Genomic DNA, 19,372 nt, shown 5'->3' on the forward strand with positions numbered 1-19,372 from the left:
CACAGTGGTTAGCACTGTTGCTTCACAGCTGCAGGGTCCCAGGTTCGATTCCCCGCTGGGTCACTGCCTGTGCGGAGTCTGCACGTTCTCCCCCGTGTCTGCGTGGGTTTCCTCCGGGTGCTCCGGTTTCCTCCCACAGTCCAAAGACGTGCAGGTTAGGTGGATTGGCCGTGATAAATTGCCCTTAGTGATCAAAAAGGTTGGGAGGGGTTATTGGGTTACGGGGATAGGGTGGAAGTGAGGGCTTAAGTGGTAGGTGCAGACGCGATGGGCCGAATGGCCTCCTTCTGCCCTGTATGTTCTATGTCAGTTCTCGGTGTCGGTCACAATCGCTGGTGCACCGTCAGTTCTCGCTGCCAATGCAGGCATTTTTACTGTGCTATCCACCAACAGGTATTCGCGAGGAAGTTCATTGACTTTTCTGCTGCAATGAGAGTTGTTGTCAAGATGGTTAACTCAGATTGTGCCAGATCCGTGCCACGCTTCTCGCTGCCACGTTTCTCGCTGCCACGTTTCTCGCTGCCACGTTTCTCGCTGCCACGCTTCTCGCTGCCACGTTTCTCGCTGCCACGCTTCTCGCTGGCATGGTTACTCGATCAGCTTGATGCCACCCACAGTGAACCAATCCTTTGTTGCAGAAGTGAGGTGGTAAATTGGAGGACAAATCCTCTGGATATTTTTAGATCTGCTCCAAAGAACAAAGAACAATACAGCCCAGGAACAGGCCCTTCGGCCCTCCAAGCCCGTACCGGTCATGATGCCAACCTTGGCCAAACCCTCAGCCCTTCCTTGTGCCGTATCCCTCTATACCCGTCCTATCCATGTGTTTGTCAAGATGCCTTTGGAACTGCCGTTAATGTATCTGCTTCCACAACCTCCCCTGGCAACACGTTCCAGACACTCACCACCCTCTGCGTAAAAAACCTGCCTCGCACATCTCCTCTAAACTTTGCCCCACGGACCTTAAACCTATGCCCCCTAGTGACTGACCCCTCCACCCTGGGAAAGAGTGCCTGCGGATCCACTCTTTCCATGCCCCTCATAACCTTGTAGACCTCTATCAGGTCACCCCTCAACCTCCATCTTTCTAATGAAAACAGTCCGAGTCTATTCAGCCTCTCCGCATAGCTAATGCCCTCCATTCCAGGCAAGATCCTGGTAAACCTCCTCTGCATCCTCTCTAAAGCCTCCACATCCTTCTGGTAGTGTGGCGACCAGAATTGTGCGCAACATTCCAAGTGCGGCCTTACCAAGGTTCTATACAACTGCAGCATGACTTGTCAGTTTTTATACTCGATGCTCCGTCCAATGAAGGCAAGCATTCCGTATGCTTTCTTGACTACCTTGTCCACTTGTGTTCCCACCTTCAATTTCTGTGGACCTGCACGCCCAGATCTCTCTGGCTTTCTATATTCCAAAGAGTTTTACCATTTACGGTATATTTCCCCTCTATGTTAGACCTACCAAAATGCATTACCTCACATTTGTCCGGATTAAACTCCATTTGCCATTTCTCTGCCCAAGTCTCCAACCTATCGATATCCTGCTGTATCCTCTGACAATCCTCAACACTATCTGCCACTCCACCAACCTTGGTTCCATCCGCGAACTTACTTATCAGACCGGCTACATTTTCCTCCAAATCGTTTATGTACACCACAAACAACAGAGGCCCCAGCACAGATCCCTGTGGAACACCACTCGTCACAACCTTCCATTCAGAAAAACACCCTTCTACTGCTACCCTTTGCCTTCTGTGACCGAGCCAGTTCTGTACCCATCTTACCACCCCATCTCTGATCCCGTGTGTCTTCACCTTTTGTACCAGTCTGCCATGAGGCACCTTGTCAAAGGCTTTACTGAAGTCCATGTAAACAACATCCACCACACTTCCCTCATCAATCATCTTTGTCACCTCCTCAAAAAACTTGATCAAGTTAGTGAGGCACGGCCCCCCCTTCACAAATCCATGCTGTCTATCACTTACGTGTCCGTTTGTTTCCAAATGGGTCTAAATCCTGTCCCTGAGAATTCTCTCCAATAATTTACCGACGTGAGGCTCACCGGCCTGTAGTTTCCAGGATTATCCCTGCTACCTTTCTTAAACAGCGGTACCACATTAGCTATTCTCCAGTCCTCTGGGATCTCACCTGTAGCCAATGAGGATACAAAGATGTCATCAAGGCCCCAGCAATTTCCTCCCTTGCTTCTCTCAGTATTCTGGGGTAAATCCCATCCGGCCCAGGAGACTTATCCACCTTAATATCTTTTAAAAGTCCCAATACCTCCTCCTTTTCGATGTTACCATGACCCAGAGTGTCCACACACCCTACCCAAGAATCACCTTCCATATATCTTTTAAAAGTCCCAATACCTCCTCCTTTTCGATGTTAACATGACCCAGACGGTCCACACACCCGACCCAAGAATCACCTTCCACAAAGTCCTTTCTCTGGTGAACACTGATGCAAAGTACTCATTTAGTACCTCGCCCATTTCCTCTGGCTCAACACATAGATTCCCCCCACTGTCCTTAAGTGGTCCAATCCTTTCCCTGGCCACCCTCTTGCTTTTTACATATGAATAAAATGCTTTGCGATTCACCTGGATCCTACTTGCCAAAGACTTTTCATGACCCCTCCTCGCCCTCCTAATTTCCCGCTTTTCTTTTTGGCGAGGTTCACAATATCCCTCGTTATCCAAGGCTCCCTAAACTTCCCAGACTTCTCCTTCATTGTCTCAGGAACGTGACTTTCCTGAATCCTTTAAAAAATATATATATTTATTCAAGTTTTTCAACAAATTTTCAACAAACCCCCCCCCCCCCCCCAACAAAAAGAAAGAAACAAGAACACAACAATCAGAAATTATACATTGGATTTCCCCCATGTACAATAACCCCCATATAACATTTAAAAACACAAATAGGGAACACCCCACCTTCACCCAAACGCCACCCCAAAAGAACCCCCCCCCCCATCCTACCCCCCACCCTAGGGTTGCTGCTGCTGCTGACCTCCTCCTAACGCTCCGCGAGATAGTCTAGGAACGGTTGCCACCGCCTGAGGAACCCCTGTGCAGACCCTCTCAAGGCAAACTTAATCCTCTCCAGCTTAATGAACCCTGCCATGTCATTGATCCAGGCTTCCACACTGGGGGGCTTTGCGTCCTTCCATAGTAGCAAGATCCTCCGCCGGGCTACCAGGGACGCAAAGGCCAGGATACCGGCCTCTTTCGCCTCCTGCACTCCCGGCTCGTCCGATAGCCCAAATAATGCCAACCCCCAGCTCGGCTTGACCCGGGCGTTCACCACCTTGGACATGAGCCTCGCAAAACCCCTCCAAAACCCAGCCAGCGCCGGGCACGACCAGAAAATATGGGCGTGATTTGCTGGGCTGCCCGAGCACCTCCCACATCTGTCCTCCACCCCAAAGAACCTACTCAACCTCGCCCCTGTCATATGTGCTCTGTGAGTAACTTTGAACTGTATTAGGCTGAGCCTGGCGCAAGAGGAGGAAGAATTAACCCTACTCAGGGCATCAGCCCACAGACCCTCATCTATCTCCTCCCCAAGCTCCTCCTCCCATTTGCCCTTTAACTCCTCCACCGAGGCCTCCTCCTCTTTCAGCTCCTGGTAAATCGCCGAAACCCTGCCTTCTCCAACCCATAGACCCGAAATCACCCTGTCCTGAATCCCACGTGCCGGAAGCAGCGGGAATTCCCTCACCTGCCGCCTCACAAACGCCCTCACCTGCATGTACCTGAAAGCGTTTCCCGTGGGTAGCCCAAACTTCTCCTCCAGCGCCCCTAGGCTCGCAAACGTCCCATCGATGAACAGGTCCCCCATTCTTCTAATCCCCGCCCGTTGCCAGCTCCCGCACCCTCCAGTCCCCCAGGCGGCGGACCCCCGCCCCGACTCTCTCTCCTACTTCCAGCTCCCCTTTGGCCAATGCAGCAGCAACCCGATTCCCCCCTCCCCGCCGCTAGATCCTCATCTAGCCATTTTGCTCCCGCCATGACACTCCCGTAAGTCAGCTGACTCCTGCTGACCCCGGCCTCTCCCGCCATTCCATCGACCCCCCAGTGTGAGAATCCCCCCACCCCTTGGCAGTCAGTGTGCGCTCCTCTCCAGCACCGCCCCCCCCCCCCCCGACCCCGCCCCTACCCTTCCCTAACGCGGGAAAAAGCCCGCGCTCTCCATCTGAGCCGGCCCCGCCCCCTCTGGCACAGCTCCTTTTGACGGCCTTACCCCAACTCCCCATCCCCGGGCCTCCACCCCCCCCTCTTCCTCCGTGGGGCCCTGCCCCTCCAACACCGACGCCCACACTCTCCCACAGCCCCCACATCAAATCCATTCACCCATCCCCACCCAGCACTCAAACCAAGAGAACATTCCCCAAACGCAGTAAACGTAGCAAACATCCCCCCACGACAAACCCTCAGTTTGAGTCCAACTTTTCAGTCTGTATAAAGCTCCAAGCCTCCTCAGGCGTATCAAAATAGTGGTGCCGATCCTGGAACATGACCCACAATCACGCTGGCTGCAGCATCCCAAACATCACCCCCTTCCGATGGAGAACCGCCTTGGCCCGATTAAAACCAGCCCTCTTCTTAGCCACCTCCGCACTCCAGTCCTGGTAAATTCGGATCTCCGTGTTCTCCCACCTGCTGCTCCGCTCTTTTTTGGCCCATCTCAGGACACACTCTCTGTCCATAAAGCGGTGGAACCTCACCACTACAGCCCTTGGCGGCTCGTTGGCTTTGGGTCTCCTTGCCAGGACCCGATGAGCCCCATCCAGCTCGAGGGGCCTCGGGAAGGCTCCCGCGCCCATCAGCGAATTGAGCATCGTGCTCATATATGCCCCGGCATCGGGCCCCTCCACTCCTTCAGGGAGACCCAGAATCCGAAGATTCTTCCTCCTCGACCTATTCTCTAGGTCCTCGAATTTTTCCACCCACCTCTTGTGTAGCGCCTCCACCTTCACCGCCAGGCCCAAGATCTCGTCCTCGTTCTCCGAGGCTTTCTGCCGCACCTCCCGGATCGCCGCCCGCCTGGGCCGTCTGGGTCTCCACAAGCTTCTCAATCGCCGCCTTCATTGGAGCCAGCATTTCTGTCTTCAGCTCCTCGAAGCAGCGTTTAAGAAACCCCTGCTGCTCCTGCGACCACTGCACCCACGCTGCTTGGTCTCCACCCGCCGCCATCTTGCTTTTCCTCCCTCGCACGTTTCGCTGCTCCAAGATCGCTTTTTTCACCGCTCCACTCCTGGTCCAATCCATATAGTGTCGGGGGAACCTTGCTGTCACCTTCCCACACTGGGAGCCGTCGAACAATTGCTGTTGGGGCCCCACTGAAGAGCCCAAAAGTCCGTTCCCGGCGGGAGCTGCCGAACGTGCGACCCACCTGGCATAACCGCAACCGGAAGTCGACTTTCCTGAATCCTAATCAACTGTCGCTTGAAAGACTCCCACATGTCCGATGTTGATTTACCCTCCAACAGCCGCACCCAATCCAAATTCTTCAATTCCTGTCTAATGTTATCAAAATTTGCCTTTCCCCAGGTTAGCACCTTAACGTGAGGGTTACCCTCATCCCGATCCAAAAGTACCTTAAAACTTACCGAATTGTGGTCACTACTCCCAAAATGTTCCCCGACTGAAACCTCAGCCACCTGTCCAGACTCATTCCCCAATTCCAGATCAAGGAGTCTCAGCAATCCGCCTCCACTCCTGCTGTACCGCCTGGGGGACCATTTGGTGAAGCGTTAGGGTCCATAAGGGCACAAATTTAGACGGCAGTGAAGTTGGCACGGATACAGGGCACAGTTTAGTTACAGGGGCTTGAGCTTACCTTCTTCAGCCAGAGGGTGGTGAATCTGTGGAACTCTTTGCCGCAGAAGGCTGTGGAGGCCAAATCACTGAGAGTCTTTAAGACCGAGATAGATAGGTTCTTGATTAATAAGGGGATCAGGGGTTATGGGGAGAAGGCAGGAGAATGGGGATGAGAAAATATCAGCCATGATTGAATGGTGGAGCAGACTCGATGGGCCGAGTGGCGTAATTCTGCTCCTCTGTCTTATGGTCTAACGGCACAAATCTGTACACATCTGTTCACATTAACACCTGTTCCTCCTGTTACAACCTGGCTCGGTGCTTTGCTGAGGGGGTGAGGGGTGGGCTGGCTGGGGGGGAAATGGGCAGATGTGGGGGGGGGGTGGACCCTGTCGGTGGCCCGGACTCCCCATCCCCCCGACCCCACCCCAACCATCCCCACCACCGCCACCCCAGGGATTTGATGGCACTGTGTGACAGGATGGCCAGCTCGCTTGCAGGGATCACCCAGGTGGGCAGTGCTACCGTGGGCCGGAGTCAGACATTGTCAAACGATGCGGAGCAGCAGAGCTCATCGCAGAGCGGGTTGTCATCATCCTCCATCCCATGGACCAGACCCACTGCCAACCCAGGACCCCACCCTGTAATGTGGCAGGTATGTATCACAGAGGGGGTTGGCCAATGAGGTGGAGGGGGGGGCGCTAGGATGGGGTGTCTGTGCCCCTGGCCAGTTGTTCCCTCCCCCCCCCGTTCCCCAGTCGGTGAACCTGGTGGGAATCAGAGCGTCCCGTGCCTGCCCAGGGCCCCGTGTTCGTTCTTCCCTCGCTCTTCCCAGCATCCTCCTCATTGGAGGCGGGCTTGCGTTCCCAGCACATTCCCCTCTGCTGTGCGATGTTGCGAAGGATGCAGCAGGTCACCGTGATGGGGGCGTCCCTCTCAGCATCGTACTGGAGGGCCCCTCCGGAACGGTGCAGGCACCTGAACCACATCTTCAGGAGGTGGAAGCACCGCTCGATCACACTCCTGGTCGCTGCATGGCGTCGTTGTAGCGGGTCTCCGTGTCGGTCTGGATCGGCCACATCAGCCGCAGCACAGCGGGTAACCCTGTCACCGTATCAGGATGGTCGAGCGTGCCAGGATGAAGTCGCCGTGCACACTGCCCGGGTATCAGGGGCAGACGGGCACAAAGCGTATCTGACGGTGACACAGACCAGCTGGATGTTCGAGTGAAACCTCGTCCGGTTTGTGTGGAGCAGCCTGTTGTACGCAGGGCCACATACATACCGTCGCTCCCACCCACCCCCCCCCCCGGGGAACCCCCCCCCACCCCCGGGGACCCCCCCCCCCCCCGGGGAACCCCCCACCCCCGGGGAACCTCCCCCCGGGGAACCCTCCTGCACCCGGGGAACCCCCCCCCCCAGGGACCCCCCCCCCCGGGGGAACCCCCCACCCCTGGGGAACCTCCCCCCGGGGAACCCCCCACCCCCGGGGAACCTCCCCCCGGGGAACCCCCCCCTGCACCCGGGGAACCCCCCACCCCCGGGGAACCTCCCCCCGGGGAACCCTCCTGCACCCGGGGAACCCCCCCCAGGGAACCCCCCCCCCCCCGGGGGAACCCCCCACCCCCGGGGAACCCCCCCCCCCCCCGGGGAACCCCCCACCCCCGGGGAACCTCCCCCCGGGGAACCCCCCACCCCCGGGGAACCTCCCCCCGGGGAACCCCCCCCTGCACCCGGGGAACCCCCCCCTCCAGGGAACCCCCCTCCCGGGCAACCCCCCTGCCCCCGGGGCACCACTCCCTCCGGGGAACCCCCCCCCCCCCGGTTTACCCCCTTGCCCCCGGGGAAACCCCCCCTCCGGGGAACCCCCCCCCCAGGAACCCCCCACCACGGGGAACCCCCCCCCCGGGAACCCCCCTGCACCCGGGGAACCCCCCTGCACTCGGGGAACCCCCCTGCACCCGGGGAACCCCCCCACCCCCCGGGGAACCCCCCCCCCGGGGAACCCCCCTGCCCCCGGGGAACCCCCCCCCCGGGGAACCCCCCCCGGGGAACCCCCCCCCCCCCCAGGGAACCCCCCTGCCCCCGGGGAAACCCCCCCCCGGGGAACCCCCCCCGGGGAACCCCCCCCCCTCAGGGAACCCCCTCCCACGCAGCCTGGTGGGCTCGGTTCACATTGAAATGGATGGATTGAGCTGCCTGGGCACACGGGGCCACTGGGCTGATACACCCGTCCGCCGAGCTCTGTGAGACCCGGACAGATCCCCCCCCCCCCCCTCTCTCCCCCTCAGCCGCCACGGCGCCAGATTCACGATTTTTAAAAGTGAGCCGCGCCGTCAGGACCTCGCCCCATCGGAGAATCAGGGAGACCCCGGGGAATACCGGACCGGCGCACCGCGTTCCAGAACGGGGCGACGGGGAATCGGCGGCGGCTGTGATTCCAGCCTCGGCCAATTGAGAACCCCGCACAGAGTGTGGGCTAAATCATTGAATAGCCGCAGAACAGGCGGGAAACTCCCTGGAAAACTGGGCACAAATTCTCTTGGAAATGTTTGGGGAGAATGTCAGGAACGGAGAATTCTGCCGTCTGTGATTGGTCGTGGTGACATTACCAGTGTCAACCTGCTGGTGGTGCCACTGAGCAAGGTGGTCTTTGATCTTTGGTCTTGTGGTCACTGATAGTACTGCAGAGTTTGAGATTTGCAGCAAATTTAACCAAGTCCCAGTTGTAATTTAATAATAAGAATCTTTATTATTGCCACAAGTGCGCTTACATTAACGCTGCAATGAAGTTACTGTGAAAAGCCCCTAGTTGCCACACTCCGGTGCCTGTTCGGGGACACAGAGGGAGAATTCAGAATGTCCAAATCACCTAACAGCACGTCTTTCGGGACTTGTGGGAGGAAACCGGAGCCCCCGGAGGAAACCCACGCAGACACGGGGAGGATGTGCAGACTCCGCACAGTGACCCAAGCCGGAATCGAACCTGGGGCCCTGGGGCTGTGAAGCAGCAGTGGATTATTATTACCTGTGGTCACAAAGTGCCCGGTTGATCACTTCTCACAGACCAATGCAATCAGCAGATTTAGAAGATGACTGTTCCGAGCACTCCAACATCACTAACGATCTGCTTAGAAATCTCTGGCTGCGAATCTCCAGAAACATTTCTAAGTGTGGTAGCGAGCGGAAATTGGAAGATAGAACAGACAGTGCAAAAGGAGGCCATTCGGCCCATCGAGTCTGCACCGACCCATTTAAGCCCTCACTTCCATCCTATCCCCATAACCCAGTAACCCCTCCTAACCTTTTTGGACACACTAAGGGCAATTTATCACGGCCAATTCACCTAACCTGCACATCTTTGGACTGTGGGAGGAAACCGGAGCACCTGGAGGAAACCCACGCACACACGGGGATGCGCAGACTCCGCACAGACGGTGACCCAAGCCGGGAATCGAACCTGGGACCCTGGAGCTGTGAAGCAACAGTGCTAACCACTGTGCTACTGTGCCGCCCTCCTGCGCGCTTACTTTCAGCGACTGATGCACGAGGACACCAAGGTCTCGCTGAGTGTCCGCCTCTCTCAATTTATACAGATTTACCGCTTTGGATACTGTTGAGGGGAACGGCCTCTCAGGAGAAAACAGCAACAGCCAAACTCATGGCACCACGGTTGGTTCTGCTGCAGAGGGGAGGGGGGATAAGTGTGACAGCGCAATAGTTATTGGGGATTCAATTGTAAGGGGAATAGACAGGCCTTTCTGTGGCCGCAAACAAGACTCCAGGATGGTATGTTGCCTCCCTGGTGCTAGGGTCAAGGATGTCTCGGAGCGGGTATAGGACATTCTGAAGGGGGAGGGTGAACAGCCAGTGGTCGTGGTACACATCGGTACAAACGACATAGGTAAAAAAAGGGATGAGGTCCTAAAAGCAGAATACAGGGAGCTAGGAAGGAAAGGTAGTGATCTCAGGATTACTACCGGTGTCACGTGCTAGTCTGAGTAGAAATGACAGGATATATAGGAAGAATACGTGTCTGAAGAGATAGTGTCAGGGGGAGGGTTTCAGATTCGTGGGGCATTGGGACCGGTTCTGGGGGAGGTGGGACCTGTACAAACTGGATGGGTAACACCTGAGCAGGACTGGAACTGATGTCCTAGGGGGGCTATTTGCTACAGCAGTTCGGGAGGGTTTAAACTAATATGCCAGGGGGATGGGAATATATGCAAGAAGTCAGAGAAAGAGGGAACAAGGACAAGCAAACGGTAGAAAAGTGATAGGTGGAGAAACCAAGGGCAAAATTCAAACCGGTCAATAGAGAAAAATATTGGGAGCGAGCCGAGCAGTGAAAAACATAAAGGCTCTGTGCCTTAATGCACGGAGCATTCGCAAAAGTGGATGAACTAATCGCGCAGATAGATATAAATGGGTCTGATACAATTGGGATTACGGAGACATGGCTGCAGGGTGACCGGGTATGGGAACTGAATGTCCCAGGGTTCTCAGTATTTAGGAAGGACAGGCATAAAAGAAAAGGTGGTGGTGTAGCCCCGCTGGTTAAAGAGGAAATTAACACAGTAGTAAGAAAGGATATTCGCGCCGACAATGTGGAATCTGTTCGGGTAGAGTTGCGAAATGCCAAGGGACAAAAAACATTAGTGGGTGTCATATGTAGACCCCCAAACTGCAGTGGTGAGGTTGGGAATGGCATTAAACAAAAAATTAGAGATGCCTGTAATGGAGAGTGAAGTAGTCGATTCGGAGACTAGGGTGCTGTTGACCGTGATAGATTGGGGAGAGTTACTTAAAGGGATGACAGTGGATAGACAATGGCAAACATTCAAGAAACGAATGGAGGAACTACAGCAACTGTTCATTCCTGACTGGCACAAAGGCAAAGGGGGTAGGAGGGCCAATCCATGGCTCACAAAGGAAATTAGAAATAGTATCCGCCCCAAGGAAGAAGCGTACAGATTGGCCAAGAAAAACACTAGGTGGAATTCTCCGACCCCGCCACCGGGCCGGAGAATCGGCACATCGCCACACGGCTCGCACCCCCCCGCCGGGCCGGAGAATCGGCACATCGCCACACGGCTCGCACCCCCCCGCCGGGCCGGAGAATCAGCACAGCGCCACACGGCTCGCACCCCCCCGCCGGGCCGGAGAATCGGCACAGCGCCACACGGCTCGCACCCCCCCGCCGGGCCGGAGAATCGGCACAGCGCCACACGGCTCGTACCCCCCTGCCGGGCCGGAGAATCGGCACAGCGCCACACGGCTCGCACCCCCCCGCCGGGACGCAATTCTCCACAATGCGGAGTGTCGGTGCCAGTCGGGCTATGCTCCGCCTCTCTGGCCCCGGGCCGGCACGCTGGTTCTCCGGGCCGGATGGGCTGAGTGGCCATCAATAAAACTCCGAGTCCCGCCGGCGGCGCTCTAACATCCTCTGAGCCGGCGGGACCTCGGGGTGGATGGGTCCGGGGGCGGCCTCTGGGGGGGACGGTGGGTCTCTGTAGTGGCCTGGCCCGCGATCAGGGCCCACCAATCGGCGGACCGGCCTCTGTCGGGGGGGGCCTCCGCCTGGGTCCTGTAGCCTGGCGCCATTTGGAGTCAGGGCCGGCGCGGTGGAGAAGGCCACTGGACATGTGCAGACCCCACGGAGCCCCGCTCAGGCCGCGGTCAGCAGCTGGGGTGACGGAGGCCGCTCCAGCATCGTCCTAGCCCCTGTGGGGTCTCGGAAAGGGCAGCGATGCCGGAGTGAAACACTCCGGTTTTTACTCCAGCGTCCACACTTAGCTGCCCGTTGGGAGAATCCCACCTTAGGTCTGAGGATTAGGAGCAGTTTAGAATTCAGCAAAGAAGGACAAAGGGATTGATTAAGAAGGGGAAAGTACAGTACGAAAGGAAGCTTGCAGAGAACATAAAGACTGACACTAAGAGTTTCTACAGATATGTGAAGAGAAAGAACATAGAACATAGAAAATACAGCACAGAACAGGCCCTTCGGCCCACGATGTTGTGCCGAACCTTTGTCCTAGATTAATCATAGATTATCATTGAATTTACAGTGCAGAAGGAGGCCATTCGGCCCGTTGAGTCTGCACCGGCTCTTGGAAAGAGCACCCTACCCAAACTCAACACCTCCACCCAACACCAAGGGCAATTTGGACATTAAGGGCAATTTATCATTGGCCAATTCACCTAACCCGCACATCTTTGGACTGTGGGAGGAAACCGGAGCACCCGGAGGAAACCCACGCAGACACGGGGAGGACGTGCAGACTCCGCACAGACAGTGACCCAAGCCGGAATCGAACCTGGGACCCTGGAGCTGTGAAGCAATTGTGCTATCCACAATGCTACCGTGCTGCCCTTAAGAACAAATAAATCTACACTATATCATTTTACCGTAATCCATGTATCTATCCAATAGCTGCTTGAAGGTCACTAATGTTTCCGACTCAACTACTTCCACAGGCAGTGCATTCCATGCCCCCACTACTCTCTGGGTAAAGAACCTACCTCTGATATCCCTCCTGTATCTTCCACCTTTCACCTTAAATTTATGTCCCCTTGTAATGGTGTGTTCCACCTGGGGAAAAAGTCTCTGACTGTCTACTCTATCTATTCCCCTGATCATCTTATAAACCTCTATCAAGTCGCCCCTCATCCTTCTCCGCTCTAATGAGAAAAGGCCTAGCACCCTCAACCTTTCCTCGTAAGACCTACTCTCCATTCCAGGCAACATCCTGGTAAATCTTCTTTGCACCTTTTCCAGAGCTTCCACATCCTTCCTAAAATGAGGCGACCAGAACTGTACACAGTACTCCAAATGTGGCCTTACCAAAGTTTTGTACAGCTGCATCATCACCTCACGGCTCTTAAATTCAATCCCTCTGTTAATGAACGCGAGCACACCATAGGCCTTCTTCACAGCTCTATCCACTTGAGTGGCAACTTTCAAAGATGTATGAACATAGACCCCAAGGTCTCTCTGCTCCTCCACAATGCCAAGAACTCTACCATTAACCCTATATTCCGCATTCATATTTGTCCTTCCAAAATGGACAACCTCACACTTTTCAGGGTTAAACTCCATCTGCCACTTCTCAGCCCAGCTCTGCATCCTATCTATGTCTCTTTGCAGCCGACAACAGCCCTCCTTACTATCCACAACTCCACCAATCTTCGTATCGTCTGCAAATTTACTGACCCACCCTTCAACTCCCTCATCCAAGTCATTAATGAAAATCACAAACAGCAGAGGACCCAGAACTGATCCCTGCGGTACACCACTGGTAACTGGGATCCAGGCTGAATATTTGCCATCCACCACCACTCTCTGACTTCTATCGGTTAGCCAGTTCGTTATCCAACTGGCCAAATTTCCCACTATCCCATGCCTCCTTACTTTGTGCAGAAGCCTACCATGGGGAACTTTATCAAATGCCTTACTAAAATCCATGTACACTACATCCACTGCTTTACCTTCATCCACATGCTTGGTCACCTCCTCAAAGAATTCAATAAGATTTGTAAGGCAAGACCTACCCCTCACAAATCCGTGCTGACTATCCCTAATCAAGCAGTGTCTTTCCAGATGCTCAGAAATCCTATCCTTCAGTACCCTTTCCATTACTTTGCCTACCACCGAAGTAAGACTAACTGGCCTGTAATTCCCAGGGTTATCCCTAGTTCCTTTTTTGAACAGGGGCACGACATTCGCCACTCTCCAATCCCCTGGTACCACCCCTGTTGACAGTGAGGACGAAAAGATAATTGCCAACGGCTCTGCAATTTCATCTCTTGCTTCCCATAGAATCCTTGGATATATCCCGTCAGGCCCGGGGGACTTGTCTATCCTCAAGTTTTTCAAAATGCCCAGCACATCTTCCTTCCTAACAAGTATTTCCTCGAGCTTACCAATCTGTTTCACACTGTCCTCTCCAACAATATCGCCCCTCTCATTTGTAAATACAGAAGAAAAGTACTCATTCAAGACCTCGCCTATCTCTTCAGACTCAATACACAATCTCCCGCTACTGTCCTTGATCGGACCTACCCTCGCTCTAGTCATTCTCATATTTCTCACATATATGAGAAAAGAGATTGATGAAGAGAAATGTCCCCTACAGACAGAAACAAGGGAATGCATAATAAGGGACAAAGAAAGGGCTGAGCAATTGAATACAAACTTTGGTTCTGTCTTCACAAATGAGGACACAAATCAGATCCCAGAAATGTTGGAGAATGAAAGGTTTAGTGAGAGGGAAGAACTGAGGGAGATCAACATTAGTAGAGAAATGGTGCTGGGAAAACTGATGGGATTGAAGGCGGATAAATCCCCAGGGCCTGAGAATCTGCATCCCAGAGAGCTTAAGGAGGTGGCTCTGGAAATAGTGGATGTATTGGTGGTCACCTTCCGGGATTCTATAGACTCTGGAACTGTCCCTGCAGATTGGAGGGTAGCTCACGTCACTCCGATATTCAAAACGGGAGGTAGAGAGAAAGCAGGGAATTATAGACCAGTAAGCCTAACATCGGTAGTGGGGAAAATGCTTGACTCCATTATCAAGGACTTTAGAGCGGAACATTTAGAAAGCAGTGGCAGGATCCGTCAGAGTCAGCATGGATTTATGAAGGGAAAATCATGCTTGACAAATCTGCTGGAATTCTTTGAAGATGTAACCAGTACAGTCGACAAGGGGGAGCCAGTCGATGTGGTATATTTGGACTTTCAGAAGGTGTTTGACAAAGTCCCGCATAAGAGATTATTGTGCAAAATTAAAGTGCATGGGATTGGGGGAAATGTATTGAGGTGGATAGAAAACTGGTTGGCAGAGAGGAAACAAAGAGTAGGGATGAAGGGGTCCTTTTTGGTCTCCTTACTTGAGAAAGGACGTACTGGCGCTGGAGGGTGTGCAGAGGAGATTCACTAGGTTAATCCCAGAGCTGAAGGGGTTGGATTACGAGGAGAGGTTGAGTAGACTGGGACTGTACTCGTTGGAATTTAGAAGGATGAGGGGGGAATCTTATAGAAACATATAAAATTATGAAGGGAATAGATAGGATAGATGCGGGCAGGTTGTTTCCACTGGTCGGGGAAAGCAGAACTAGGGGGCATAGCCTCAAAATAAGGGGAAGTAGATTTAGGACTGAGTGTAGGAGGAACTTCTTCACCCAAAGGGTTGTGAATCTATGGAATTCCTTGCCCAGTGAAGCAGTAGAGGCTCCTTCATGAAATGTTTTTAAGATAAAGATAGATAGTTTTTTGAAGAATAAAGGGATTAAGGGTTATGGTGTTCGGGCCGGAAAGTGGAGCTGAGTCCACAAAAGATCAGCCATGATCTCATTGAATGGTGGAGCAGGCTCGAGGGGCCAGATGGCCTACTCCTGCTCCTAGTTCTTATGTTCTTATGTTCTTTTCAAATTGGCAGGCAGTAACCAGTGGGGTACCACAGGGATCGGTGCTGGGACCCCAGCTATTCACAATACATATTATCGCCGCATTATAGGAAGGATGTGGAAGCATTGGAAAGAGAGCAGAGGAGATTTACCAGAATGTTGCATGGTATGGAGGGAAGATCTTATGAGGAAAGGCTGAGGGACTTGAGGCTGTTTTCCTTAGAGAGAAGAAGAACAAAGAACAAAGAAAAGTACAGCACAGGAACAGGCCCTTCGGCCCTCCAAGCCCGTGCCGACCATGCTGCCCGACTAAACTACAATCTTCTACACTTCCTGGGTCCGTATCCCTCTATTTCCATCCTATTCATATATTTGTCAAGATGCCCCTTAAATGTCACTATCGTCCCTGCCTCCACCACCTCCTCCGGTAGCGAGTTCCAGGCACCCACTACCCGCTGTGTAAAAAACTTGCCTCGTACATCTACTCTAAACCTTGCCACTCTCACCTTAAACCTATGCCCCCTAGTAATTGACCCCTCTACCTTGGGGAAAAGCCTCTGACTATCCACTCTGTCTATGCCCCTCATAATTTTGTAGACCTCTATCAGGTCACCCCTCAACCTCCTTCGTTCCAATGAGAACAAACCGAGTTTATTCAACCGCTCCTCATAGCTAATGCCCTCCATACCAGGCAACATTCTGGTAAATCTCTTCTGCACCCTCTCTAAAGCCTCCACATCCTTCTGGTAGTGTGGCGACCAGAATTGAACACTATACTCCAAGTGTGGCCTAACTAAGGTTCTATACAGCTGCAACATGACTTGCCAATTCTTATACTCAATGCCCCGGCCAATGAAGGGAAGCATGCCGTATGCCTTCTTGACTACCTGCTCCACCTGTGTTGCCCCTTTCGGTGACCTGTGGACCTGTACACCTAGATCTCTCTGACTGTCAATACTCTTGAGGGTTCTACCATTCACTGTATATTCCCTACCTGCATTAGACCTTCCAAAATGCATTACCTCACATTTGTCCGGATTAAACTCCATCTGCCATCTCTCCGCCCAAGTCTCCAAACAATCTAAATCCTGCTGTATCCTCTGACAGTCCTCATCGTTATCCGCAATTCCACCAACCTTTGTGTCGTCTGCAAACTTACTAATCAGGATTCAGGGTAAACCATTTCGGACAGAGATAAGAAGACATTTCTTCACCCAAAGAGTGGTGAGCCTGTGGAATTCATTACCACGGGCAGTAGTTGATGCTAAAACTTTGGAATATATTCAAGAGGCGGCTGGATATAGCACTTGGGGAGAATGGGATCAAAGGCTAGGGGGAGAAAGCAGGATTAGGCTATTGAGTTGGATGATCAGCCATGATGGTGATGAATGGCGGAGCAGGCTCGAAGGGCCAAAAGGCCTCCTCCTGCTCCTATCTTCTATGTATTTATGTATCTATGTATTTCCTTCTTAAATATATTCAGTGACTTGGTCTCCCCAGCTTTCTGTGGTCAAGGATTCCACACTTTCACCACCTTCTGAGTGAAGACGTTTCTCCTCGTGTCAAGTTCCAAATGGCTGACTCGGTATTCTGAGACTGTGACCCCTGGTTCTAGATGCCCCCAAACACAGGAAACGACATCCCGTCCCCAGTCAGTGCTGCCCGTCACAATGTCAGACCTTTCACATCCCTCATCTTTCTAAATCCGTGTAAACAATCCGCTGTAATAAAGATGAAATCTGTTGGTTGTGGACCAGATCCGGTAAGATCTACCCACCACCCAATCAGATCCAACTGCCGTCCAATCAGAGCCACCCAATCAGATCCAACTGCCGTCCAATCAGAGCCACCCAATCAGATCCACTCACTTGCCAATCAGATCCGCCCACCACCCTATCAGATCCACCCGATCAGATCCACCCCCCCATGCCCTTTTTCTGCAATGAGATGTGAAAGATTTGTCTACAGTTGTGATACTTTCTGAGTTCTGAATTATTTCGTTAATCTACAATTGGCTCCTTCGGATTCTGAATGTGGTGATTCCGGGGAGCGAATAACATTTTCCAATTTCAATAATTACACAAAGCAGATTAATGAGAGCCTGTGGACAGAGGTCATGAACCCGCAAAGCTTCCTAAGAATGGACGCTTGGTACGTGGCAGACTGGGGGGTCACAGGTCCTCCATGTAGATGAGGCACGGATTCGCTCTGTCCACAGTCTGTAGCTGGACACTGGAGATGAAGTGTTGCTGCCGGCTGGCCGCATTGTAGTTCAGCGTAGTTCTGTAAATGTTCTTGACATGTTTCGGGAAGATGATGGTCGTGCTCGCAAAGCGGACAGCTTTCGGTCTTGGCTCAAACCGGAGTTGTGATTTATAATTTCTCCAGGTGCAGTTGGGGATGATGGTGACTGTCTCGCTGTACGAGGTGACTGTTGGCATTGTTTGGTAATCGACACAAGCCCGATAGTGTTTGTCGGAATTATAATTCACGAGCGAGTTCCACCTGTAAACACACAATGAACACGGTGTATCCCGCTGTGAGATACACCTTCCTTAAATAGTCACGAGTCAGATAACATAACCTGGGGGAAGGACAGCGAAGATTCACCTGAATAATATCCTGGCCTCAGAGTAAAATTACAATGAATAATTACACAAACTGGGATTGTACTGCCTGGAACACAGAAAATAGGAGCAGGAGGAGGCCATTCGGCCCTTCCAGCCAGTTCCACCTTCATTATGATCCTGGCTGATCATCAAGTTCAATACCCTGATCCCACCTCCCCCCATATCCCTCGATCACTTTATCCCCAAGAGCTGTATCTAATTCCTTCTTGAAATTACACAACGTTCTCCTCAGCTACTTTCTGTGGGTGTGAATTCCACAGATTCCCCGCTCTCTGGGTGAAGAAATTCCTCCTCCCCTCAGTCCTAAAAGGTTTCCCCCTTATCCTCAAACTATGACCCCTAGTTCTGGACGCCCCCCACCATCGGGAACGTTCTTCCTGAATCTACCCTGTCTAATCCTGTTAGAATTTTGTAAGTTTCTCTGAGATCCCCTCTCACTCTTCTAAACTCCAATCAATATAATCCTAACCGAGGGACACTCAGAGCGAGGGTGACTCAGAGCGAGGGTGATTCAGAGCGGGGGTGATTCAGAGCGAGGGACATTCAGAGAGAGGGTGAGCCAGAGCGAGGGACATTCAGAGAGAGGGTAACTCAGAGCGAGGGTGACTCAGAGCGGGGGTGATTCAGAGCGAGGGTGAGCCAGAGCGAGGGTGACTCCAAGCGAGGGTGATTCAGAGCGAGGGACATTCAGAGAGAGGGTAACTCAGAGCGAGGGTGATTCAGAGCGGGGGTGATTCAGAGCGAGGCTGATTCAGAGTGAGGGACACTCAAAGTGAGGCTGATTCAGAGTGAGGGACACTCAGAGCGAGGGTGACTCAGAGCGAGGGTGATTCAGAGCGAGGGTGATTCAGAGCGAGGGTGAGCCAGAGCGAGGGTGACTCCAAGCGAGGGTGATTCAGAGCGAGGGTAACTCAGAGCGAGGGTGATTCAGAGCGAGGGTGAGCCAGAGCGAGGGTGACTCCAAGCGAGGGTGATTCAGAGCGAGGGTAACTCAGAGCGAGGGTGATTCAGAGCGAGGGTGAGCCAGAGCGAGGGTGACTCCAAGCGAGGGTGATTCAGAGCGAGGGTGATTCAGAGCGAGGCTGATTCAGAGTGAGGGACACTCAGAGCGAGGGTGACTCAGAGCGAGGGTGACTCAGAGCGAGGGTGACTTAGAGCGAGGGTGATTCAGAGTGAGGGTGATTCTGAGCGAGGGACACTCAGAGCGAGTGACACTCAGAGCGAGGGTGATTCAGAGAGAGGGACACTCAAAGTGAGGCTGATTCAGAGTGAGGGACACTCAGAGCGAGGGTGACTCAGAGCGAGGGTGACTCAGAGCGAGGGTGACTCAGAGCGAGGGTGACTCAGAGCGAGGGTGATTCAGAGCGAGGGTGATTCTGAGCGAGGGACACTCAGAGCGAGTGACACTCAGAGCGAGTGACACTCAGAGCGAGTGACACTCAGAGCGAGGGTGATTCAGAGAGAGGGACACTCAAAGTGAGGCTGATTCAGAGTGAGGGACACTCAGAG

At 53.3% G+C, this 19,372-nt stretch overlaps 1 protein-coding gene across 1 annotated transcript in view; it reads right to left on the reverse strand.

Moving 5' to 3' along the window:
• Nucleotides 1-15,997: 15,997 nt before the first annotated feature.
• The window catches only part of rflna (refilin A), a 96,426-nt gene continuing 93,051 nt past the window's right edge, over nucleotides 15,998-19,372 (reverse strand). Inside the window, exon 4 of the mRNA XM_072510839.1 lies at nucleotides 15,998-17,738. Coding sequence (XP_072366940.1) covers nucleotides 17,405-17,738 — 334 coding nt within the window. The 3' untranslated portion in view covers nucleotides 15,998-17,404. The remainder of the gene's footprint in view (nucleotides 17,739-19,372) is intronic.

Source organism: Scyliorhinus torazame, chromosome 1, assembly GCF_047496885.1.
Source record: "Scyliorhinus torazame isolate Kashiwa2021f chromosome 1, sScyTor2.1, whole genome shotgun sequence".
Taxonomy (NCBI): domain Eukaryota; kingdom Metazoa; phylum Chordata; class Chondrichthyes; order Carcharhiniformes; family Scyliorhinidae; genus Scyliorhinus; species Scyliorhinus torazame.